The following is a 23,753-nucleotide window of genomic DNA, read 5'->3' as shown; positions in this document are numbered from 1 at the left end:
TCACTGATAATATCATAGATGTCTCTTAGGATGTGCATGACAATTTTTTAATTTTTTTTTTACTTTTGCATCTCTTTATAACAAAGAAAAAAAATGAGAATCTATTCTCTAAAGTAAATGGCATAATTTTAGTCTTCTCTTAACTCAAATCGATCTAATAGTCTTGTGGAGATTAAAAAATTTAAACAAGTTACTTGAAATTCTAAGAATATAAAATAAATGATTAATAGTATAAAATACCAAGTTTTTAGATAAATCTCTCATTAATTTAGTTAATAGTAACTTTTTTTAAAATTATGTGTAATTAGGCACACCTTATCACATTATTGAATTGCTTTTATAAGGAAGTATGTTGTATATAACTTTTGATTGGGAAATTCTTACTTTGTTCATGGAGTGTGTTTTTAATCTCATTTTCGAAATTGTTATGAGGCTTTTGCACTTAGCAATCAACTATATAGACGGTGGTTCAATTCATTACTAAAGTATGTCAAGTCGTCTCATTCTTATCTTTTACATATAATATAAATATTATTCTTGACAACATTAATTTTATTTTTTAAAAAAAGTTATTTCGTAGGAATTAACTTAATCACATATAATAATAAAATGTGTGATGAATTAAGCTCGAAATAAAGATTTTAAATGAAAAAATTTCTTAATTCAACAACTTCCTCTCACTCAATTATCTTTTTACCATCTGTTTGGATCATGATGAATAGTAAAATTTTAATGTATGGTATTTTAAGAGCGTGAGAAAACCGTGTTTGTTTCAACTTCTAATTGTAACAAATGATATTTGACTGGTAAATTTTAGGATGAATTGTTAAATCACCGAAGTGGTGGTATTTGAACGGCATGCTATTTGTTTCCCATTATACCCTAATCTAATTTAATTAATTTCATATTTATCCTGATAATTAAATTAATGTAATAATATAAATAATAATTATTTATTTTATTAAATATAAAATTTTAATTTGATTATGTATAATAATTATTTATTTAAATAAAAATATAATTATATTGATAAATAATTTATTTTTTTCTTTACATGCTTCTTTTATACCATTTACTATTACATATAATATATATAGGTAAATTATTAATTTAGCTGAAAATACAACTATATCATCCTATCATTCAAATAAAAATATGTCATTAACATACATTAATATATCATCATCCAAACGTAAAAATATTTTGTCATCCAAATCATGCGTTATTGTCATTTAATTACTACTATTAGTATACATTAATTAACTATTTCTGAAATTTATCCAAATAAACTTTTAAACGTTTGAAAGGATAATTATGAGAAACACACACAGACACACACATAATTAAGATATGTGGAGTTATTATTGGATATTTTTGAATTATATTTGAATATACTTTATTATTATTTTTAATTATTAATAGTTATTATTAATTAATGTGGTCAATTAGTATTTATAAATAGTTGATAGCTATTGGTAATATGAATTTACCTTCAACACTACACTAGTAAATGATGATCAATAATTTTTCAAAATTATATATAATAACAAATAATAATTAAAGACAATGAAAATAATAGAAAAATGTTAAAAAAAATATAATCAAACATAATAATAAGTGGTACAAAAAAAAAATGGTAGTCACTGCCAAAACTTATAATTAAATATGACATAATACAATAGCAAAATATAACTAAAACAACTATATATATATATATATATCAACCAATTACTGGGTAATTCAAAATATTTAAAATATATTTGTCTGCAATTTTTACAGTGTAAAAAAGACTTTACAATTAAATAGGAAATAAAGATTAGAAGTAATTTTGATCAAAATTAAAGTTAATACATAATTTTGATATGTCTAAAAAATACATTTCTTTTAAAAAATATTTTAATCTTTAATATTTTATTTCTAACATTACCCTAATTAACATTTAATATTTTGATAAGTATTTTAAATGTTTATTAGTAATTATTGATATAATAAAATGAAAAAAAAAATATAAGGAACTAGCCAAAACCTAATTCTTGGTACCCTAAAACATGGGTTACCCTTTTTATGAACCATTTTTTGCAAAAGAAAAAATGTAATGTAAACGCATTAAGTATGTAAGTGTGTGTGTATATGTGTGTGTGTAATGCCTGTATGTATGCATATTCCAAACTAAAAACCCTATAAAAAAGAAATGTCAGAAGAAGTCAATGTAGTGTGAGTATTAATTGGTAGTTTCCGTTTTCTTTGTATTTAATTGTGTGTGTGTGTGTGTGTGTGTGTGTGTGTGTATATATATATATATATAGAAGGGAAATATATAGATAGAAGAGATCAGCTCCATCATCATTATAAAATGCCTGTTTTGCCTCCATGCAATTAACTCATTTTCTTTTTCAATCAAAACCATTATTCCTACTTGTCTTACATAGTTTGTCATCGAATCTATGCCACTAATTGATACAGCATTGTATGTATAGTTTTCTCTCTCTCATCAATAAATACATACACTATATACATACAGTATACATTCATATAAGAGAATATCCATCTTGGCATTTATATCATGATATATTTAGAAATTCAAGAAGGAAATCAACTTTCCTAATCAAAAATCCAAATGGGTTATTGGTTATAATGATTTACTAATTTCTACAATTTCCAATATATATATATATATATATCGAAGATCTTGAATACACACAAATTACATACTAGCTTAATACGATCCCAAAAGAAAAATCTAATATCATCTGTATAATTTTATTGAAAGATATATGGAATTAAGATGAATTACATCATGGAAGTGAATTAGCCTTAGTAGAAACATTATTATAATAAACGATGTATGAATGCATATGCAGTCAAGTTCCCCAGAAGGTCAATATACAGAACTGAATCATTATATAGAATATATATATATATATATACGTAAAAATAAAATTAAACAATACCTGGAGATCAGTTGAAGATCAGTGCCCCATGTTGTAGATCAGTTGAGAATATCTTAAGGAAAATCTTGGTGTGAGGAATGAAGCCTGGTCCGAGATCGGTCCTTGGAATATTATCGAACATGAACTCATGGGAAATTAAGCATTATCAAAACTAGGAAGTTCTCCTTCTCAAAAAAATAAGTAGTAATACAAGATATATGTACATGTAAATCTATATATAGTCTTCCTATCAATTTCTTGTCTTCATATATGATTTTCCAGTTAATCAAACTAAGGTATATATATATATATAAGAAGTCAAGCAAGCACAGATGGATGCATATGGCAAGAAAATGAAGAAGATGAAAAGAAAGTTGTTGGATCAAGATTCATATACATATATATATATATATATATATGATGCAAGAAAACACTTTTTTTTTTTTTTTACTTTAAAGATCAATCAATCTCTCTTGATCACTTCTCATGATTAATTGATCAACAGATTTCAAACTACTAAGAAGCTAGAGGAGTCAGCAATCTGTCAAAGTGTCTAGCTGACTAGTTTCTATTATGCCAAAAGAAACATGTATACAAATATATATATATACACACACAAACTTGGGTACTAACCACATGCATGTATAAATTAATATACACAAAAAGGATTTACAGAACAAAGAAGAGATAATTAAGATGGAGAGACAAGGATCTTGGATCAAACTTCATTCCAAACACCCATTTTCCTTCTTTCAGCAGACTAGCTAGATCTCTCTCTTCCTATCAAAAAGCTGCATATACACTATATATATAAGCACTGAAAGTCTCTCTCTCTCTCTCTCTCTCATAAGAAACTTAAGATTGAATGACATGTGAAAAATCAAATTAAAGGAGAACAGACAAATTAAGAAAATGAAAAGAGAGATGAAAAAAATGAGGAAAGCACATGAGAGACAGGTCATTGTATGGATAAAATAATGAAAAAAGCTGGTGAATTTTGGAGGGATGGTGTTGTCTTCTTCTAAAAACTTTATGTGAGAGATTAATTTTTAAGAAGCTTTTTACAGAGTAAGTATGTGGAAATTGCAGAAAATAATAATAATAATAATGAAATTAGAAAAGGGAAGCTCTAGCACTGAAAATAACGAGGGTAGACCAAGAGTGAAAAAGCAAGAGAGATGGAGAATATGGGCCTCCACAAAGTGAAATACAATAATATTATAAATGCTTTACATATATATATTTATATATATATAATAGCACGTTATATATTGATATGTATTATAATAGAGGTTAGGTTAGAGTCTGTGGAGAAAAGCTATAAACAACAATGAAGATATCGAATCATGGAGAAAAAGGTTCACCGCCAGAATCAGACCCATGATACCTCCACTCATTTCCTTCTTAATTATACTATTACATATACAAATATATATATATATATATATATATGTCACAATTACCATGTATGAGAGAGAGAGAGAGAGAGAGAGAGAGAGAGAGAGAGAAAAGTACTTAATTTCTAAGCACAAGAAGTTAAGTTGGTCAAAAGCACCCCATGAATATTTTAGAATATTAGCCATCATGCACTATTAATTTTCTTTAGTATATATTATTTATTTGTGTCTTTTCCTCCTTTGGGTGTTATGTAGATTAAGTTCATTAACACCGCCTTCAAAATGGATGAAATTTACAGTGCATATATATATATATATATATATATATATACATGTAGATGTGGATTTTGAAGCTTACCATGACATGATGTTTTGTGCTTAATCAAGTCAAAATATTCTTGGCAATATAATCTTAATTACCAAGAAAATAATAATCCCATTAATTAATTTTTCTTAAGGTCATGATTGTGATATTACAGCCATTTTCAACTGTTAAGCATTGGTGCATGGCGGCAGAACATCAGACATGGTATTATTTTACTTTTTTTTGTATATTTTCTGTTTTATACAATTCAATAATCTAGTTCAACTGTAAATAGAAATACGCAGATAATGTTAAGCATCGATTTGCTTGGAAAAAAAAAATGCTAAGAAGATATGAAAACTATATATGTATATGTATATGTATATTCTTGACAGGATATATACATATATACGAGCAGGAAGATGAACATGAGCATGACAAATGACCACATCATCATCATCAAACACCAAAGTATTTGATTCTTCTTCACCAGAATAATATTTGAAAATAAATAAATAAGAGTCATAGTGTTGTTGTTCGTATCACATCAAAGAGGATTTTTCACCTTTTGCTTTTTGCCGACGAACTACAATTATTTTGTTTTTATGATGAATGTAATATATACAAATATTATTGAACACTTCAAATATTTTCATTAAATTTTTATATTAATTTTAAAATAATCTCTTTCCGAATGGGTCAACCATACTTATAATCCATCTTTTCATTCTTAATTTGCTCGTCTCCTACTCATGTATGGTTTCAATGCAAAAGCAAAGGAAGAACATCTCAATTCTCAATGTTCATATGATATTTGACTTACCATGTCTGATCTTTTCGGCTCAAATCACTACTACTTCCATTTCTCCTCCTACTAACTAGGACATCATGCACCATTGATTTTCTTCTGTTCCAGAAGTGAACTCTACATATGCTGAAGAATACAATACGAACATCTTTACATGACTGCCTGTGTATATAGAAGGTGTATTGCACGTGTATATATACGTGCATTACAATTTTAAAAGCTCTTTATATAAAATTGTTGATATCGTCTTATGGGGAGAACGATTTTAGAAAAGTCTCTCTGTGGATAGTGTATCTAACAAACAACTCAACTTGAAAAGATTATGAAGGTCAGATATTCCACAATTTTATTATGTTGAAATAACTGTTATTTCTGAGAGCATTTACAAATTTCTATCTAACAAATCTGATCACCGAAGATGTTCAGAGAAATATCCAGGTTATAACATCAAAAATCTGGTCTACCAATCAGAAGGAACTGAATGTACAGGGAGATCATCTGTACAGTTCAAATTTACAGTGAAAGAAAAGATAAAAGATTAAAATGTCTAAGCTGCTATCTGGGAAAGGAAACACAACAGCCTGCTTCTTATGACTGGTTTTTCACGATCTTAACGCTGCTATAGAAGCGTTTAAGATCCTTCATTGCCTTCTCCTCTATCTGAATAGAACGTATTGATGAAGGTGCTTCCACCTCTGGTTTGAACCATCGATTCAGCCCAGGAGAATCTGATGGTGAGCCCTGACCTGTAATGACTGAGAATCCGGCTGTCCTCGTCTTTGGACTGTGGGAAAGACTCTGATTTTTCTTCCCCTAGTTCCAAAAATATATTATGAATAATATAATCTATTGCGAATTGGCAAAAATAATCACTACGACTTCTTAAAAAAATGTTGAATATATAGTGACATCATCTAATCAAATACCATCGTGTATGAAATTTTTCTCCCGGATCTCTTTTATTTAAGACATCACCTTTACGACTATCATGCATGAAAGAAGCAAGGGAAAAAGGGAGGGGATATTCAAATTCACAAACCTGCTGCATCTGGATGTCCCTGAGAGAGGGCCGAGAAAGGTGAGGAGGAGTTCCAGAAGCCCAAGGAGGCGTATTCTTTTCTCCATCAGATGTCTGTGAGGTTTGAACTGTTGAAACGGGTATTGGCTTGGAAGGCAAAAGAGAACTAAGGAGAACCTTTCCTTTGGAAAGCTCTTTGACCCGGTTCTTATTCCCAACTGGGCAGTTAAATTGCATTTTGCTTTGCTCATCCTGGATTTCACGAAGAGAGGCAGATCCCTTCGAAATCTTAGCACCGCCCCATGCAGGACCCTCACTTTTAGGTGTTGGTGGTGGGGGAGCAACTTCTTTAGGGGTGTCGTCAAGGGCGCCACTCAAGAACATAGAAAGCCCACCCTTCTTGTTCTTCTTCTTGGCTGCTGTTTTTAATGAACCTGTATTTGTCACAGAGCCTGAACTGTCCATCTGAACAATAAAAAAAGATTCTTCGGACACTTTGCCAGCCATTGTTTCCTTAGTCATGGTGTCTTCCCCCTGTCAAAAGTAGCGACATAACTCAACAACTGTCATATATTATTCAAGGCACTCTTTTTTGCTCCATCCAATTTGTAGAAATAATATTCAGATGATCCTCTCCTCTGAAATAAAGAACAAGAACTTGGAAATACTAATAACAGATTAGGATCAACAAGACCAAATAATTTTTTTTTAAAAAAAAATCAGAGGGTGTGACCAAGCAGTACAAAGATTTCATCAAGAGATCTCCAATAAAGATGCAACAGTGAAATGTACTTATAAATCACAAACAGCCTATAAATTTTGATGTTTACCTGAAAGAATCATAATATCTGAAGGAAGCACTAATCATAAGACACTTCTACAGAAGCATGATCAATGACAATAAAGCTTTTTCCACATATCATGATCTGCCATACAGAAAATGCAAGAACAAGGATGGAGGTGCAAAATCTGCCTAAAGCTTGGTATGGAACAAATGAACAATGAATTGTTCTTAATTTACGTGAATGTAATGTTTGATACAAATCATGGCCTTTTCTAAAATATTTTGTGAAATTTAATCGAATTACTATAATTGGGAAAATACAACCAAGACTACAAAACACATCTCAAGCATTTTCCTCTAAACTCTCAACTTAAATTAAAATTTCCATCAAGTTTGATGAAATTCAAAATGCACTTGCAGAATTCCCTATCTAATTCATGTTGAAATGAATTAATTCCCATAATTTGGACAAATTCTAAAATTAAATATATAAATTTGTAAATGAATTCCAGATTTTTTAAACTCATTTGATCCAAACGTAATTTAAAAGGTGAACTTCAATGGATTTCTCAATACCCTCATAGAATAAAAGCCTAGTATTTAAATTTCAAAGGCGTGAGCAGGGAAAGAACAACCTTACAGTCCCCTCAATTGCCTACTAGAAGGAATCGTATATTTAAATCTAATTCTTGATCAAGAACAATATATTAAGTAAGATAGGCAAAGAGGCAGAGTTAAGGACTTAACCTTATTCTTGGGACCTTGAGAAATCTCAATGTCAAACATATCCTTGACAGGATTTGCTTCAACTCGAACCCCACTACGACCAGACACTGTCTGCACTTGTGCCATCCTCTGCTTGTTCTTTCTCCTTTGCTTTTTTGAAACATCGGCCTTCTTGTTTCCCTTTGCATCCGAGGAAATCATTTGTGGCGTCTCAATTGCAACACCGAATTCAGCAAGAGAACTTTCAATACTTGATCTTGTTTGAATCTTCGCAATTTGCTGGTCATCAAGAAGATGACCGCTAGATTGCTTCATTTCAAGGATCTCAATCTGCTGCAATTTTTTCCGTAATGCTCGAACCTGTTTGGAAATGCCTTCTCTCATATCATCTATGGGATATAGAAAAGAATCTAATCTAGGGTCTCCATTTTCCAGAGGGACTTGTTTCAAATGGTTGTCACGAGTCCTTAGGAACTCACTATCACTTCCATCCTCTTCACTACCGATAACAACAGGAAAAGTGGCTGTTGGAGTGGGCAGCCGACGGTTACTCCATGCTTCAGATGATTTCAAGTCCAACAACTTCTCTAAATTAGCAAGAATATCTATTGATGTGTTTGCAAAAGCATGTGTTGAAACTGTTAGAATAAAGTCAAGGTTGCGAATTGCTATATCCTGCAGAAAGATATGGGTATCTCAGACTCAAAATTATGCAAATGTCAGAATATCAAGCACTGTCACTAATAGACTTTGAAATTAAGATCTAAATTTTTGTATTGATATCAGTAAGGCAAGGTTACCTCGCAGTGCTTCTTCAGATCATCAGCTCCAAGCGAATCTGCAATTTCAAGCAGTTGTATGGCATTTCGTGGTTCCACTAGACACTCTGCTGCAACTTTTTCACAAAGGCTTTTTAAGCTGGGTGTGAGCCCATGGTCAGAATCATCCTTTTGAACAGAAGGTAGCATGTTATCGTACTCCATATCAGCAAAGATAAAATCTTCATCAAACTCCTCTAGTTCTTTGCTTTCATTCAATTTCTTCTTCTGAACACTCTCATCCAAATTGGAAGGATAGGCGGGATGATAAAGAGAACCCACAATCAAAAGATGTGTTTCACCAACTGAAACTGAAGTTGCCCTCTTCACACCATGTAATCGAATAGTAACTGGAGGCCCATCTCTACTTTCCTTCCCATCCCACATGTAAACATCACCTGTTGCTGTAACTGCAGCTGTCCAGTACTTCCCTGCAGAAATACTTACCATTGTTTTTCCACCAAGAGAATATAACTGCACAAGAATATCAGACAAGCATGTTTTCAGCTGACTAACATTTTTAATGTATTGAGAGGGAACAGTTACAGGATGACCAAGCTAGTTGAATCAAACCTGTTGGCATCTAAGCTCAGGATCTGATGAAACCCAGTAAAACAAACAACCATCATCTGTTAGCGCAGTGCTATGCACCATCCCTGCAGCTATCGCAATCACATGAAGCCGTTCCATGCGATGAAACTTCAAAGCAGTGCTACCACCTTTCTTTAAATTTCTCGAAACAATGACACGTTTTGGAGTAACAAGCCGATGGCCCCAAGTATACACCTGCCATGCAAAGCACATTTGGAAATTGGCTTTAGTTACAATCATCCCTCAAATGCAAGGTTAAAGTACCTTCAGGAGAGGGACGGTAAGAAATTCAAATTGAACAATAGTAATTTACATTTTGGCTCCAATAGCTAGCAATCTAAATATGTATATGCATATATATATATATATATATATATGCATATAGATGGGGCCAAGTAGTAACAATTTTGCTCATTGAATTAAAATCTCATCAATTGTTATCTAAAGGATGTGAATGTGGCACAAGTTTACCTCTCCATCAGCTCCTAGGACAATAGTGTGATATTTTGCAGCTGCAACACTTGTGAAAACCTTTCCTTTCAAGTACTCAACCAATCTCGGAGTGTAGTTTGATGCCGAGTGGGAGGTTCCATAACCAAGTTGTCCCTCCCTGTTGCAGCCCCATGTGAAAACTTCACCAGATTCAGAAACTACAGCAGTGTGCTTGTTTGCTGCTGCTACATCAACAATTTTTAACTTAAGAGAACTCACTCTACGTGGTGCGGGTTGAGTGTCCACTGAGGTGTAACCAAGCTGACCCTCTGAACAGAATCATATAAAGAGACAGCACTATCATTCAACAATTCTTAGAAACTAAAAGAGACATTATGTCACCCTGACTTCTTGACATTATATTTGAAAAACTAAACGATCACTTGAGAACCATATCTATATTCCTTTTGTTTGGATTAACAAAAGCAACTAAGAAGTGATGTTCTCAAATAAAGCTGTACTTGACATTGAACCAGTAACAACTAGATCATGTGACAAGCAAATTTTGTATTTATGTGTAAAGCTATACCCAGTAATTATACCTCTATTGGATCCCCAGGTGAACACTTCCCCACCCTCTGTAGCAAGAACAGTATGATGTTTAGCTGCAGCAATTGCCTTCACCCGGCGGGAACCTAAACCATAGGTCACCTGGCGGGGAGTGATAACTGCAGCTTGACCGCTGAAAGAAGAAAATGGAATCTAGTTCAGGATTTGAGACATTCTCTAATCAGCTTAAACAAAAAATTAATAATAATAATAATAACACAGTGAAGTAGTGATGTCTTTTAGAAGCAGATTGAGAATTAACTTAAGTACCTATATAGAGCATTTAACCTTGTGATAACAGCAATTTTATATTCACTTCCAATTGAAATAAGTTATATTAAAATCGACAAGAAAAGAATAAGAAGTACTCAAAAAGTATACCAAGAGATTCTTCATGAATGATTAACATGCACATACTGTCATGTAAAGAGAAATATCCTTTCATCCACAAGATCAAAATCAATTTCTTGACATTCTTGAACACCAAAACTGCGCAAGGAAACCTTAATACTGTATGGAAAGACATAAACAGGCAGAAAATTTCCAAGAAAATAGTTACTCAAATGGCACAAATTTAAGTGAAATGTACATTTAACTTTCCATCAAATTACAATTATGAAAAAAGGCAACCAGAAAACTTTATACCTGTGGATATCAAAGTCTGGGTGGCCAAGGCGACCCCCCCGTCCAAAGCCCCAGGTATAGACTTCTCCATGAGTGCTAACAGCTACACTATGGAACTTCGCAGCAGATACCAACTTGATATGAGACCCATGCAATGAATCAACTTTGCATGGTAACTTTTGGATGTGGGCATTTCCAGTTCCGAGTTGATAATTTGTACCACTTCCCCAACTAAATACCTCTGTAGCCACTAGTGAAAAGACAATAAACAGATTCCCAAAAATTACTACATTCTGTTTATAACAACAAGTTCCTTGTGAATTACGATGTAATATAGCACTAACTACCTGAGTTGTGTTCATTTCCAACAACTTGCGACACGGGTCCTGAGAGCAAATCAATCGGTGTCCGGTATTTGCAATCCTCTTGTGTAATAGAGGCACCAGACTGAAGAAGAATACAAGCCACTGCAAGATGACCAAAGTGCAAAGCCCTGTGAAGGCTACTCCATCCAGATTCTCCATCCTGAGTGCATAATACGAGGGTCTATGCTATGAGTAACTGAGTTTAATTTTTGCAGAAGTCAATAGTTACTGCATCACTTAAAATTATACACACACCCCTTTACTACATTAAGAAAGAGACACTGAAAATTTTTTCTCATCAATTAGAAAGTATTACAACATGTGTTAACAAATTCAACCACCAATAAAGGAAGAAGATTGAGACCAGTTCCTTGAAAAACAGAGAGCTAGCATAATATCTTCTCCACGTTCCTTAGAGCCAAAATAAATAAATAAAGACAATTTTGTTGAACAGACCGCTAATGTATGACAGCCAGAGAAGAAAAAAATATTTAGTGTTGTTGAAGGCCATGCATTAGGAATGGGGGTATAGCATGGTTATGTAAGGATTGAAATTATGTTGGAATTCTAATTCATTTCGTTACCAGCATCTCAAAATCATCTCTGTGGCTTCAATTTGCAAGAAACTTTATAAGTTGCAAAAAAGCGACAAATATCAATTTTATGCATCACATAACAGCATTTAGGATAAACTGCCAAAAAAAATCCAAAGACAAATATTACATAGTATGTGGTATGTTCTCTGAAAAATATAACAACAAAAAGTTCCATAAATTGCATTACATTCTTCTGATATTGAACTGACTTGTTAAAGAGAGGTCTACAAACGCAATTGATGAAAAGACATCTTAAATTAAAAAGGATAGAGAAGTAACAAACCCTAGCATCAGGATCGGCACCGGCTGCAAGCAGCCTCCTAACAATGGGAATGTGATTTCTCCAAGTAGCTATATGAAGAGGAGTCACACCAAACATGTTCCTTGAATTGATATTGCCTCCATTTTTCTTCAAGAAAGCCAATGCTGAGTCTATATCAGCCAAAGATCCCTCACGTACTGCAAGCCACAGATCTTTCTGAGGCCCAATACTCGAAGATTTACGATTAGGTGTTTGAGGATTCTGCTTTTGAGCTTGAGGTGAAACTGTCCCATTCATTCTTTTGTTTGAACAGTGATCGATCATTGACCTAAAACTTCACAAAGTTATCAACGAAATCTCACTACTGGCAGCTTCCGGCTACAAATATATATCCTTTCACTAGATAATACCAAGAATCAAATTATTAATGCTTCCTTCATGAAACCGCTCCATGTCAACTTTCAACAAACTGCTCTCATGCTGACAAAATTCTGCCTAATAATGCTGACAAAATTCTGTCTAGTCCATGTCACAAGTTAATCCAACAGACTGATGTAATTCAAAAATGCATCAGCAACCTGTTATCGACCATCCTCGTCATCATCCTTATTGTTGTTGCTAACCAGTGGTAGCAGCAATTCACAAATAGTCATCACACTTCATAGGCCCCACAGCGAAATCTCCAATAAAAAAAGAAACACACTGCATTCAGAATCCATCAGTCAGCAAAATACATCTTTTGGAAGTAGTATAACATCAAATCTATTTCCGTCACTGCAAAAAAAAAAGAAAAAACAATTGATTGCCTTCAGTATCATGCCCCCTCCAGCAAAGAACAAGACAAAATATTTAACAAAAAAAAAACAATGAGACATCGTAAGGTTTATACAAAATGCCAAGTTAACCGCATGCATTGGCAGCATGTAATAATCATAACTGCAAAACAGAGTCTGAATTGATTTTAGTGACTAAAGCCATCTCAAACATTTGAGAAACTATACATAGAAATGTAATGACTCAAACATAGATTTCTTTTCACAAGATAAATAATACCACTAACTTTTAGTTCAAAACAAACTTACAGCCTCTAAATATGTATGCTACACGATATGGTGCAAAATGAAATCACAATTAGCAAATCCGCTGTAAAATTTTCAAGAATGTTACTTTGGTCATCAGCTCCAAACTCTCATAGTAAGGGTTGATGACACTTGACAAAAAGAAGAGAGAATTAGATATGATCTCAAAGTCTAAAATCAACACATATTCCACTGAAGAGAACTCTGTCTTGCTAATTGAATCAAGGCATTGGTTTGATTTTGTTTCTTTAGTCCTTAATTCTAAAACTCCCAAAACAATGTGAAAAAGAAAAAGGAAAACTTCGCAGAAGAACTTCCAAGTGAAAGACAAAAATAGTTAAACAAACTAAAAAGAAGACTTTGCAGGAATAGAAAAGATCATCACCAGCAAAAACACTGGATGAAGCATAGAGTCTCAATACCCAGATCTAGAAATCGCATAAACTGAATAAATACCCATTCAAAACACCAAAATTCAGACAAGGAAAAAGTTCAGATATTACAATACCACAAATCCTCGACTGAAATTGGCCGCTTCTACAGACCCAAAAAAGAAAAAAGAAGAAGACCCAGTTACATCACTCTCAATGAATTCCCATAAAAACAAAAAAAAATTGAAATGCATCCAGGAATTACCGTCAGCAAAAACCACCATTAAAAAAATAAACAAAGCCCCATCAAGATTAAATAAGAGTAAACAGATTACCTGAGTATTAATTAAACTTGATATGTAAAGTTCAGAGATTTGCTACCAGCCCCTAACTGAAAGGAGAAGAGAAGAAGAATCTTAAAAAGAAATGTTACGCTTAGTACGAAGCGAATCGAACCAAAGAATATACCCACCTGGTTAAGCATAAATTTGGGAGAGAGAAGAACACACAGAGAAGGGGGGAGAGAGAAGATTTGAAGACAAGGGCCTTTTGGTAAATTCATTAACGTAAAATGACGATATTACCCACGTAATTCGGAAGTAGAGTTGTGCCGTTTGTTTTATAAAATAATAGTTAAAAAAGTATTAAGTTAGTCTGAAATTTTTAATATTTTTACAATTTAATTTATAATTTTTTTATTGTATTATAATTTTTTAAATTTGAAAAATAAAGTAGTTGAAATATATTCAAATATTTTAAAAATTGTTTAGATAATTAATTAAATTAATTATTATTATTATTTTATTAATCAGTAACTCAATTGATTAACTAAAATTACTATTCTAATAACTTTTAATACATTTAAATACAATAAAATTATTTTAATTTATATTAAAAATAAAAAACTGCACGTTTAAAATAAAAAAAAAATTTAAAAATTAAATTACAATAAAAAACTAAACTGTTAATTTTAGAAAATAATTTAATAATTTATACAAAAATAATAACAACTTTTCTCTTCGGCCACGTAACATGTTTCGTGTACAACTAATGTGCTCTCCTGATGCCACGTGGCGTAAAACTGATAAAGTTCAGAAACTGAAAAGATCCTCGTTTAAGATTTATGGTTTTCTCGTTACCTGTCAAACATTTGATTTGACCATTATGCCCTTAGTATAATCTTTATATATATATATATATATATTTTTTTTATTATTTCTTCCATTTCTAACACACAGTAAAGGTCCTTATCGTAAAACAGAAATTTGCTTTTTTTTAATAATTTTTTAATTCATGAACTTCCTTTCTTAAAGTGACGTAATAATTAAAAAGAATCGTATAACTTTAAAATTCTATATATTTAAACAATTATTACCATTTTAAAATTAGTTTAAAGCTAAATTACTTTTAGTCATTTGAATTTTGTTTAAATATTATTTTAATAAAAATAAAGAAGACAAAAGAGGTTTAATATTGGCGAACCAAAAGTCAATCGGGACAAGCCACATCAGCAAGATGACATCGCATTGCTTACGTGGCATCTTACTACGGGAGGTTTCTCGCGCCTACGGAGACAACCGTGAAGCAGTCAAGTCTTGGTTTGCGTGCTTCCGGTTTTCCATATCAAACGCGACGGCTGCTGTAGGATTTACTTTTCCGTATATTTACATTTTTACCCTAAAAATATTCGAAAATTGAATTAATATATGTAATATATATTTTTATTTTGAGACGATGAAACCGAAACATCATCTACAATGGGAAATCTATAAAGACATTTTTTAGATAAGTTTATTAGCCCCAAAATAAATTTTATATTAAGACAAAATATAGAAGATGAGATTTGAGAAAACATACCCATTTTGTATATAATTACAATATTTGTAAAAAATTTAAAAAAAAAATAATTTAATATATGCAAAACTATATTTGCGAATAAATAAATAAATTAAGATATAATATAAACATATACAAAATATATTATTTAAAAAGGTGGTGCACTAGTAAAGCTAAAAAATGATCGGACTTGGTATTATGGTGCATATATATATATATGAAATTAATAAATTGTGTACGGTTTATAGCCATAGAATAGTCAATTGACTTTTATTAGTTGATTTTTCATTTCAAAGTTTTTTTTTGAAAAAAAAAAAAAAAAAGATGGTTCACATGAACCAAGATTATTGGCTCGTCAATTGTTTGGAAATTTAAAAAAAAATAATAATTTATATGCACATATATACATATATATATTATATTATATTGATAATGAAAGCCAACATTCAACGGCCACAATCTTTAACAGCTATACACATCTATACAGTATGGCTTTACATTCACATCAACATGTGGTTCCAAGATATAGTTTAGTAGTTTAAACAGTAAGAGACCAGAAGACCAGTCATGATCATCTTGGCTTCTTGTCAAAAATGGAAATTCTAAAACTAATAATATTCCTTCATTGTTTCAACTTTCTTCTATCGTAAATCATCATCCACGATTTGCCGACTAGTCATTTTGATAATAAAGGCTGGCACGCCAATTAGAAGACGTATCCAACCTGATAAGAAATTTTCATTTCTCTGTTTTTCCACTTCTTAGCTGTGATTGGAAGGAAAGAAAGAAAGAAAGAAAGAGGAAAAAAAAGAAAGCTTTCAAACACAAAGAAACAATCTTTCTTAGGAAAAAAGATGAACCCTTGATTCATTTGCCTCTCCCATCACTGAATCTGTGAGAAAAATTCAATAAATGTTTGAATAATGAAAAAATGAACTTGGGAATCCATAGAAGGCAGAGGGCATAACAATCTAAGACTTTTCTGTTTACAATTTTAATTCCCTTCCAACTCGAAAACAATGTGGTATTACAAGAAACCGACAGGCAGAAAACACCCTAGGAATAAATGAATGCAGAAATAATCGGGGAAATACTGAAATTTCGCCTATTAACTAATGCCACAACATTTTTACCAAAAGAAAGAGAAACTAATGCCAGAATATCAATCAAGCCAGACAACAGAGGCAACACCAGACAGATTTGTCCCATCATGCATCGAGAATGTGGTTCTAGACCAAACCTCATTCCTCCTTTTCATGATTGGAGGACCATGGTTGTGAATGCAATCACTTTAAACTTATGCACAACAATACTTCTACTTAAACTGCAATTGGAGGATCCTGCATTTCACAGCATAAAAACATTATTATAAAAGCTAATCTAGCAAAACTATTACCAGGTAGGGTTAGATTTCCTTGTCTGGAATTCCAAGTACCACTGATGAAACAACGATAATTCTACCAGAGATAATTCTCACCTTAGAAGTTAAATTCGATACAGCTAGATTGAACTTTTCTCTAGTTTTTGTACCAGCAACCTGCCCAGCTTTTGCAACTTTACTGAAAGCACCACTAAACCATGCTGCCCCTGCGGTAACGTACCTATTCAAAACAAGCACAAAGTTATTGACCAGCACTTCTCCGTTTTCTATTGGAGAAACATGCAAAATTATGACCAAAGTTTAAGAGGACATCTTATCTGTACTAAAAGACAATTACCAAAAAGTAGCCAGCCAGCCAGTTTCAAATTATTGGAAGCAAAAGGAAAGCAGACAGAGAATATTTTCTTTAACAAGATCACACATGCAAATAAGAAATGAAACTAACAAAAATATAAACTGTGACCCTCCTTCCCTTCCCTTTCGCCACCAAAATAAATGAATTAATATAAAATCCTTGTGCACAAGAATGATTCCCGTCTGTTTCTCAATGGGAAAAAGAAAAAGAAATGGTTCCAATCTTCTGCATGAACCCGTGAAAAAGCTGATTAACTATAGATGTTAACCCGATTACATATGGAAGTTCTGAACTATGCCAGTCATGCCACTAGCAAGGACTCATACTAAACAGAAAATAAATGGATTGCAAAAATCATTAGTAGTGCACCAGCACAAACTACAATTAGTGAAATAAAATACTTTAATTAACCATTTACTAACACCTGAAAAGGCGCCATTAACATGCACTGTATAAAACTCTAGTTAAGAATTTCCAAGATCAGGTCAACAAGTCCTACACCAAGTCACGAGCATCATAAATAAAAAATCATTCACTTAGACAAAATATGGTGATTTGACATGGATATATTCTGTAATTCAAACCACAGCCAGAGAAAAAGAGCATCCCCTTCCAAGGGAGAAATTCCTCACCTGCTCGACTTGACAGCTGATCCAGTGTCATTTATTTTCCTCTCTGCAGCAAATATTGCTGCCATTGTTTTATTGGATACATGAAGCCTCTGATCAACAGACTTCACTTTCTCATTAACCACTGAAATACCAACTGTTAGTTTATCTGTAAGCCCAACTCTTTTATCAAAGGACATAACTTTGGCAGATGCACTGGCTGTTAACTGATGCTTCTCATCAAATGCCTTTGCTTTATTTACTGCATCTTGACCAAGTGCTGAACCTTTGGCCAGCATGCTCGCAACCACATCTTGTGCTCTGCTGACATAAATCCTTCCATTTCTATTGGGACTACTCCTCGCCTGATAGAAAAGACAGGTTACCAACAGCTAGAAAAAGGACAATATAAAGTGCAATTGTAAGGCAACAACTGCATTTATCTAATGCAACTTGCATATTAACATATTACTAAGTAGGAGGCATCTGGAAATGATCAGTAGCCTCTAAACTTTACCAAACAGCATTCTGAGATCATTGACAGGGAATCTAGAACTTTAACAATGATTCAAGTATGCACCAACGATTTTGATTACCTCGGCATTTGGCAAACTATTTTCATCAGGAACTACAGATACAGCATTATTAACCACGGCTACATCCTGCATAAATTGCAAACATAAAAAGTCAGCTAAAGCAGTTGAAAGCAAACAAATATACTTATCGTGTCAACTTACCTGCACTTGGTGTTTTGGAACATAGTTTTCAGCTGGGGATATGCTCACAATCCGGTCTACTATTGTTGCTCCCTGAGATTAAAACATAATTGTTTTGACTTTCCAGATTGACACGATGCAGACTATATATTCAAATAAAGCAGCAGATTTCCAATCACAAACTTATGGCAAATGATGGTGATGCCCTTCCCAAAAAAGACTATGCCATATGTAAAGCAATCCAGAAATGATGTCTTTTATCATAAAATTCTTACAGGATTCGAAGAACTTCATTATGTTAACTAAAAATATGACAAAAAATTGCTATAAGTCCAGAAAAAGAAATGAAAGCCATACCTAAGAGAAACTTCATATAGCTAAAATCATGTGGTAGTTTACTCAAAAGAATTAACTTCAAAAATATTGACTGTTGATAACAAGGGTTTTATTTTTGAGAAAGCAAGTGATCTTAATGCAAATTCATTTCAACTGTAAAATACAGCTACATTTTTTTCAGGATTGTTCTCTTCTTTCAAGAGTGTCCCTTGTTGGAAATAAATCCTGTTGAATTACACAGACAACCATTCAGCCCGGATCTCATCAGAAAACAGCTCACAATGCTCAACGTGATTTGATCTACTATCTTATATGGTAATTAAACCACATCTGCTACACATAGAAGTAGGTGTTTAACAACTAATGGAGAATTTGGATCCTTGTTCTTTTCCCAGCAAGAACCTAAAATTAGTTCCACTGCATGATTTATATGCTAATGAGATAAATGAGAAAAACTAGTTTATACACCCACATTTAAGTTTTTGGTACATTGAGAAATCAAGTCCATGCTGTTGAACCTCAAAATGAAACAAAGAAGAAACGAGTGACCCCCACCCCCCAAAATTTTTCTGAAGCAACATTACCTCTCATTAACCAAAGCAAAGGAGAGTAAAATTTCAAAGACAATAAATTATAAAACCCACTATCTGGCAATCTAAAATTTTTACAAAAATAGTTCTAATAACTATCTCAACTTTAAATAAGTATATAGAACCTAACCTGCAGCTGGACATTGTTATTTTTAGAAAATAGAAAATTAATTCTAATTTCCAAAAAAAGAAATTATTACATAGCAAAGATTGACTATATTCTCAATGACAGTCAGGACATTTTTGTTTTTGAGAATCGATCAAAAGAAACAGTTCATAAACTCAAATTACTTTGACAACATACCGATAACAACAAGGCGATTTCAAGTGCTTTAGGATCTTTGAAAGTAACGAATGCAACTTTTGATTGTTCAGAGTCACTGCATCAAAAAGACAAAAATGTACAACTTGAAGAAACCCATAAAGTACACTTGGTTGCTCAAAACATCTATACATACATATACATATATATAACACACAACAAACATGAGCGAAAACAAATAAGAATCTACTTTGACGCTTAAAATAAAATATTGTAATATACAGCCGAGTTTAATTAACTTAAAGTTATGCCATCCATCCTCCAAACCAAACATCATTTCATTTCATTTCTACCAAGAAAAAATTCAACAATTAAATACTCAATTCGCATGAATATCTCCGGAGCATGCGAGGAAAAACTGAGAAACGAAAAAATAAAGAAAGAAGAACTCAAAACCGGCGGCAAACTAGAAACAGTTTTCAGCAAGTCGTCTTCTTTTAATTCTAATAAATAAACAAGAAGTAAAACTCTAAACCCACATAAAACCCATCATCTAAAATTTCAGTTTCCTTTCCTTTCGATAGCATTTTCACAGCGACCAAATAAAGCAACAAAGATCCAAGAACTAAACAAATAAACGTACCGCTGGATATCAATGTGTTCAATATCTCCAGAGAAGGAGAAGAACTCGTGAATCTCCCTCTCACTCGCTAGATCTGAAACGTTCTTTACTTGAACAGTTCTTGTCTGGGCGAAAACAAAAAAAAAAAACAGGGAAGAAACAAAATCAAGAATTCATTTTGTATATTGGGATTGTTTAAAAATCAAAAAGTAGAGAAGGGTCTTTTGGTTGACAAGAAAGAAAACTCACCTGCATTGTAGAAGAACTAGGCTCCTAAATTGTGCAAGTGATGGCGTCAGGTAATGGGGGGAGAGAGAGAGAGAGAGAGAGAGAGAGAGAGAGAGCCAGCAGACAAGCTGGACGGACCTGAGCAGGAAGAGAGAATGTAAGGTGCGACTTTAGATTCACCATTAATGCCCTTGTGTTTACCTTCTGCTTACCTTCATTTTTCCCATTTGACCATTTTGCCCTTCCCGATATCAGATTATCCATTGGAATACTTTTTTAAATTTGGAAACAAAATCCTTTTCATTTTTATTTTTCCTCATTAAAATACATATTATATACCAATTATTTTAATTTAATTTTTCGTTAATCAATTAATTAAAAAATTTGAGCATAATAATCCCTTAATCACAATTATAAAATCAAAATTTCTTCAATTAATGCAATTTAAAAAAAAAGAGAGGGATAGTGTGGTGGGTAAATGGAGAAGGGTATTAAGGTAAATTTAAATAAAAAGGGTAAATTGGGAAATATAAAAGAATATCAGATATACTTTGCTTGGTGCGTCGGTCAATATATGATGACGCTCCCTTGAACTTTGAGCGCCTACTGGGACCTTCCGTGGACTTGCGGGATGCCGATGAGGACTGCGCGTGCTAATTTACGTCTTTTCACTTTTTATCCAAACAAAAACTAACCGTCCGTTTTTTTTTTTTTTTTTTACGGTAAAAGTTTTTTCGAATCTTCAACTTATTATATTTACTTTTAACTCAATAAACTTAAAACGATACATTATGTTATTTTTATTTATATATTATAATTAATTTAATCATAATTTTATTAATATATTAATAAATTAAATTTTTAATTTTATTAAATTAAACATAATATGTGAACTATTATAATATATTTACCAGTAATAAATTTTTTATTTTTTATAAGATTCGATATCGTAATTTTTTTGAAAAAAATTAAAAATTTTACTTAGTAGACTATTATGTTAAATTAATTATTTTTGTTTAAATAGACTCGTATTCTATTTTATCTTAAAAAATTAATTTTAATTATTAATATATGCATCCTTGTTAAAAAGTAATTTATACTATAATAAAAAATTAACATTGTGATAAAAACAAGTGTGTGAGTTTTTAATAATTAGGATCAAAATTAGTAATTAAAAGTACGTAACGGACCTTATTTTGTTGTGTAGAATTTTGATAAAGATTAATTTTTTTTTACTTATCACAGGGTAGATGTGTGAAACGGTTTAAGATTGAATTAGTTCAAATTAGATCGAAAATTTCGTAACTTTTAAATTTAAGAGTAGACTGTATTAGATTACTTCTAGATCAATTTAGAACGATTTATTTAAATATAACATTAGTTCGAACTATATTATCATAATAGTACAAAATTATATACAAATAAAATTATAAGTAATTTATACGTAAATTAATAAAATAGTAGCAAAGTATTATAAAATAATACTTAATTATAATCAGGTTAGTTAAGTGGTACCTCTACCTTAATTGTCCGAGACCTTGGAGCTAGAGGATCTAGGTTGGAGGTGAGGCCTGATTGGTTGAGATGTTGTTGGAGCTAGAGAGTGAGGGTCGACAAATGAGAGCCCTAGAGTGAGGGCTTGATCACCTGAGGCTCCGGTGGTGCAGGAGAGTAGAGTTGAGGTTTGAGTGTGAGCGATTCACATATGATATCAACTGAAATTTAGAAGAACGTAACTGTGAGCGGTAACATGAGCTAGAGAGTGAGTGATAAATGAAGTGTAAGGATCGTAAGATAACATCAAGTGACAAATCATAAATTTTATCGTTAAGTATCAAATTGGCAACGGACGAAACCCTCAAAAGTTAAGTGTGCATAAGAGATGTTGCAACATTGAGTTGGGATGTACCACTTTATTAACTGATTAGTTTAAGTTCAATATCAAAGTTTAGGCTTCAGTTTCAATTAGTTTAGATTTTTTTTTTTTTTTAAATGAATGACTGAATGTTTGGTAACAAAACTAACTTAACTTAAGTTATGGTTTGATTAAAAGATAACATTTTAAATGTGAATATGACGAAGAAAAATAATTTATAGTGGAGAGAGAATGATATTGATGGGTGCATGGTAGACATCCACCACACATGGTATGGTAAGTGCTGAAATTGGTCTAACCCATTTTTTGCCTGCCAAGTGGGGAGCTTTAACTCATCAACCTTTTTGGGATTTGATGATGAAAACAATAAATCAATGTGATTCCACTATCATTTGATTGGCTGTGTGGTTCACTCCTAAAATACTACAATATAATTCATTGAATAATTTTTAAACTTCTTTGATTTTTAAATTATATATTGTTGAGTATATTTTCTTAAATATATAAAATTTTACACTAAAGCCCAACCCAAAAAATTTGTCTCCCTCATTGCTCATGTTTTGTCAAGCCTCCCACTCTTACTTCTTAAATGGGTTTATTCTCTAAAAAAATATTAAACTTTTGTATGTTTAGTGTTTGAAAATGAAGAGAAGTACAATTTTTTTAATAAATTTATTAAAATAACAAAAAAATTAACTTTCATCATCATTCCGTTTTATTATATTATCCATACATTTAAAATAAAGAATATAAATATTAACAATCTAATAAAATGATGGTTTGTTCGATACTGTTATAATTAAGAGTTTATTTTTAAGCAAAGTTCGAATTTATACCATATACCACGATATGTGAAAGTTGAAACTCATTAAAAAATTTTAGGTTTCATTGAGAATACAACGAAATGTATAGTCTTTTTTCGCAGACTTCCTCTTGATTCATTTAGAGTGTGAGGATTAAATAAAGAGAAAAAGTCAAATGGGATGAAGAAAAAGAAAATGGTGGAAGTTATATTAGAAGGAAATAGGAAAAATGGAAAGCAGTGAAAAAGAAAAGAGGAAAAAGAAGAAGCATCTTTTCTTTTTCAGACTCATAGTCTACTAGGAAATCCATGAAACTGTCTGCAACCAAACAAATTTTCACATGCCACTTCCACAAAACTACAAGTCTCTTACTCATCACTTTCTGCTAAAAAATTTAAAGATATTTCTTCTTCTTTTACTTTTCTT

The 23,753-nt window shown here is 32.0% G+C and overlaps 2 protein-coding genes across 5 annotated transcripts; both read right to left on the bottom strand.

The window, feature by feature from the left end:
* Window positions 1-5,759: 5,759 nt before the first annotated feature.
* On the bottom strand, window positions 5,760-14,204 carry LOC110807789 (ankyrin repeat family protein / regulator of chromosome condensation (RCC1) family protein). 4 transcript variants are annotated; one of them, XM_022033036.2, is made up of 12 exons: window positions 14,187-14,204; window positions 14,050-14,105; window positions 12,286-12,966; window positions 11,389-11,566; window positions 11,063-11,291; window positions 10,411-10,550; window positions 9,848-10,137; window positions 9,359-9,571; window positions 8,768-9,259; window positions 7,989-8,642; window positions 6,479-6,991; window positions 5,760-6,252 (listed from the first exon to the last, which is right to left on the bottom strand). In XM_022033036.2, exons 3-12 carry the CDS (start codon window positions 12,586-12,588, stop codon window positions 6,028-6,030), a joined length of 3,237 nt encoding a protein of 1,078 aa, XP_021888728.1. In that variant the 5' UTR covers window positions 12,589-12,966; window positions 14,050-14,105; window positions 14,187-14,204; the 3' UTR covers window positions 5,760-6,027. The 4 variants fall into 4 exon arrangements, with proteins under 4 accessions (XP_021888728.1, XP_021888726.1, XP_021888730.1 ...); XM_022033034.2 differs by lacking the exon at window positions 14,187-14,204 and adding an exon at window positions 13,852-13,880 and having other exon boundaries at window positions 12,286-13,038; window positions 14,050-14,182; XM_022033038.2 differs by lacking the exon at window positions 14,187-14,204 and adding an exon at window positions 13,852-13,880 and having other exon boundaries at window positions 14,050-14,182.
* Window positions 14,205-16,514: 2,310 nt separating this feature from the next.
* On the bottom strand, window positions 16,515-20,810 carry LOC110807786 (RNA binding (RRM/RBD/RNP motifs) family protein). Its single transcript, XM_088223028.1, has 8 exons — window positions 20,670-20,810; window positions 20,442-20,545; window positions 19,841-19,916; window positions 18,632-18,703; window positions 18,491-18,556; window positions 17,919-18,259; window positions 17,028-17,151; window positions 16,515-16,890 (listed from the first exon to the last, which is right to left on the bottom strand). Exons 1-8 carry the CDS (start codon window positions 20,673-20,675, stop codon window positions 16,870-16,872), a joined length of 810 nt encoding a protein of 269 aa, XP_088079154.1. The 5' UTR covers window positions 20,676-20,810; the 3' UTR covers window positions 16,515-16,869.
* Window positions 20,811-23,753: the final 2,943 nt, after the last annotated feature.

Source organism: Carica papaya, chromosome 6, assembly GCF_054855325.1.
Source record: "Carica papaya isolate Zhongbai chromosome 6, ASM5485532v1, whole genome shotgun sequence".
In the NCBI taxonomy this organism is placed as follows: Eukaryota; Viridiplantae; Streptophyta; class Magnoliopsida; order Brassicales; family Caricaceae; genus Carica; species Carica papaya.
This window is presented reverse-complemented; position numbering and strand designations above follow the sequence as displayed.

Bases quoted from the DNA above. Each gene is read 5' to 3' on its own strand.
- LOC110807789 (XM_022033036.2), bottom strand. From the start codon at position 12,588: ATGATCGATCACTGTTCAAACAAAAGAATGAATGGGACAGTTTCACCT. The intron at 11,292-11,388 runs GTAGTTAGTGCT...TCTTTTCACTAG, and splicing joins TGGAAATGAACACAACTCAG to TGGCTACAGAGGTATTTAGT. The intron at 9,260-9,358 runs GTTTGATTCAAC...ATTCTTGTGCAG, and splicing joins CTGAGCTTAGATGCCAACAG to TTATATTCTCTTGGTGGAAA.
- LOC110807786 (XM_088223028.1), bottom strand. The intron at 18,260-18,490 runs GTAATCAAAATC...CTTTTCTATCAG, and splicing joins ATAGTTTGCCAAATGCCGAG to GCGAGGAGTAGTCCCAATAG. The intron at 16,891-17,027 runs GTGAGAATTATC...TGTGAAATGCAG, and splicing joins TATCGAATTTAACTTCTAAG to GATCCTCCAATTGCAGTTTA.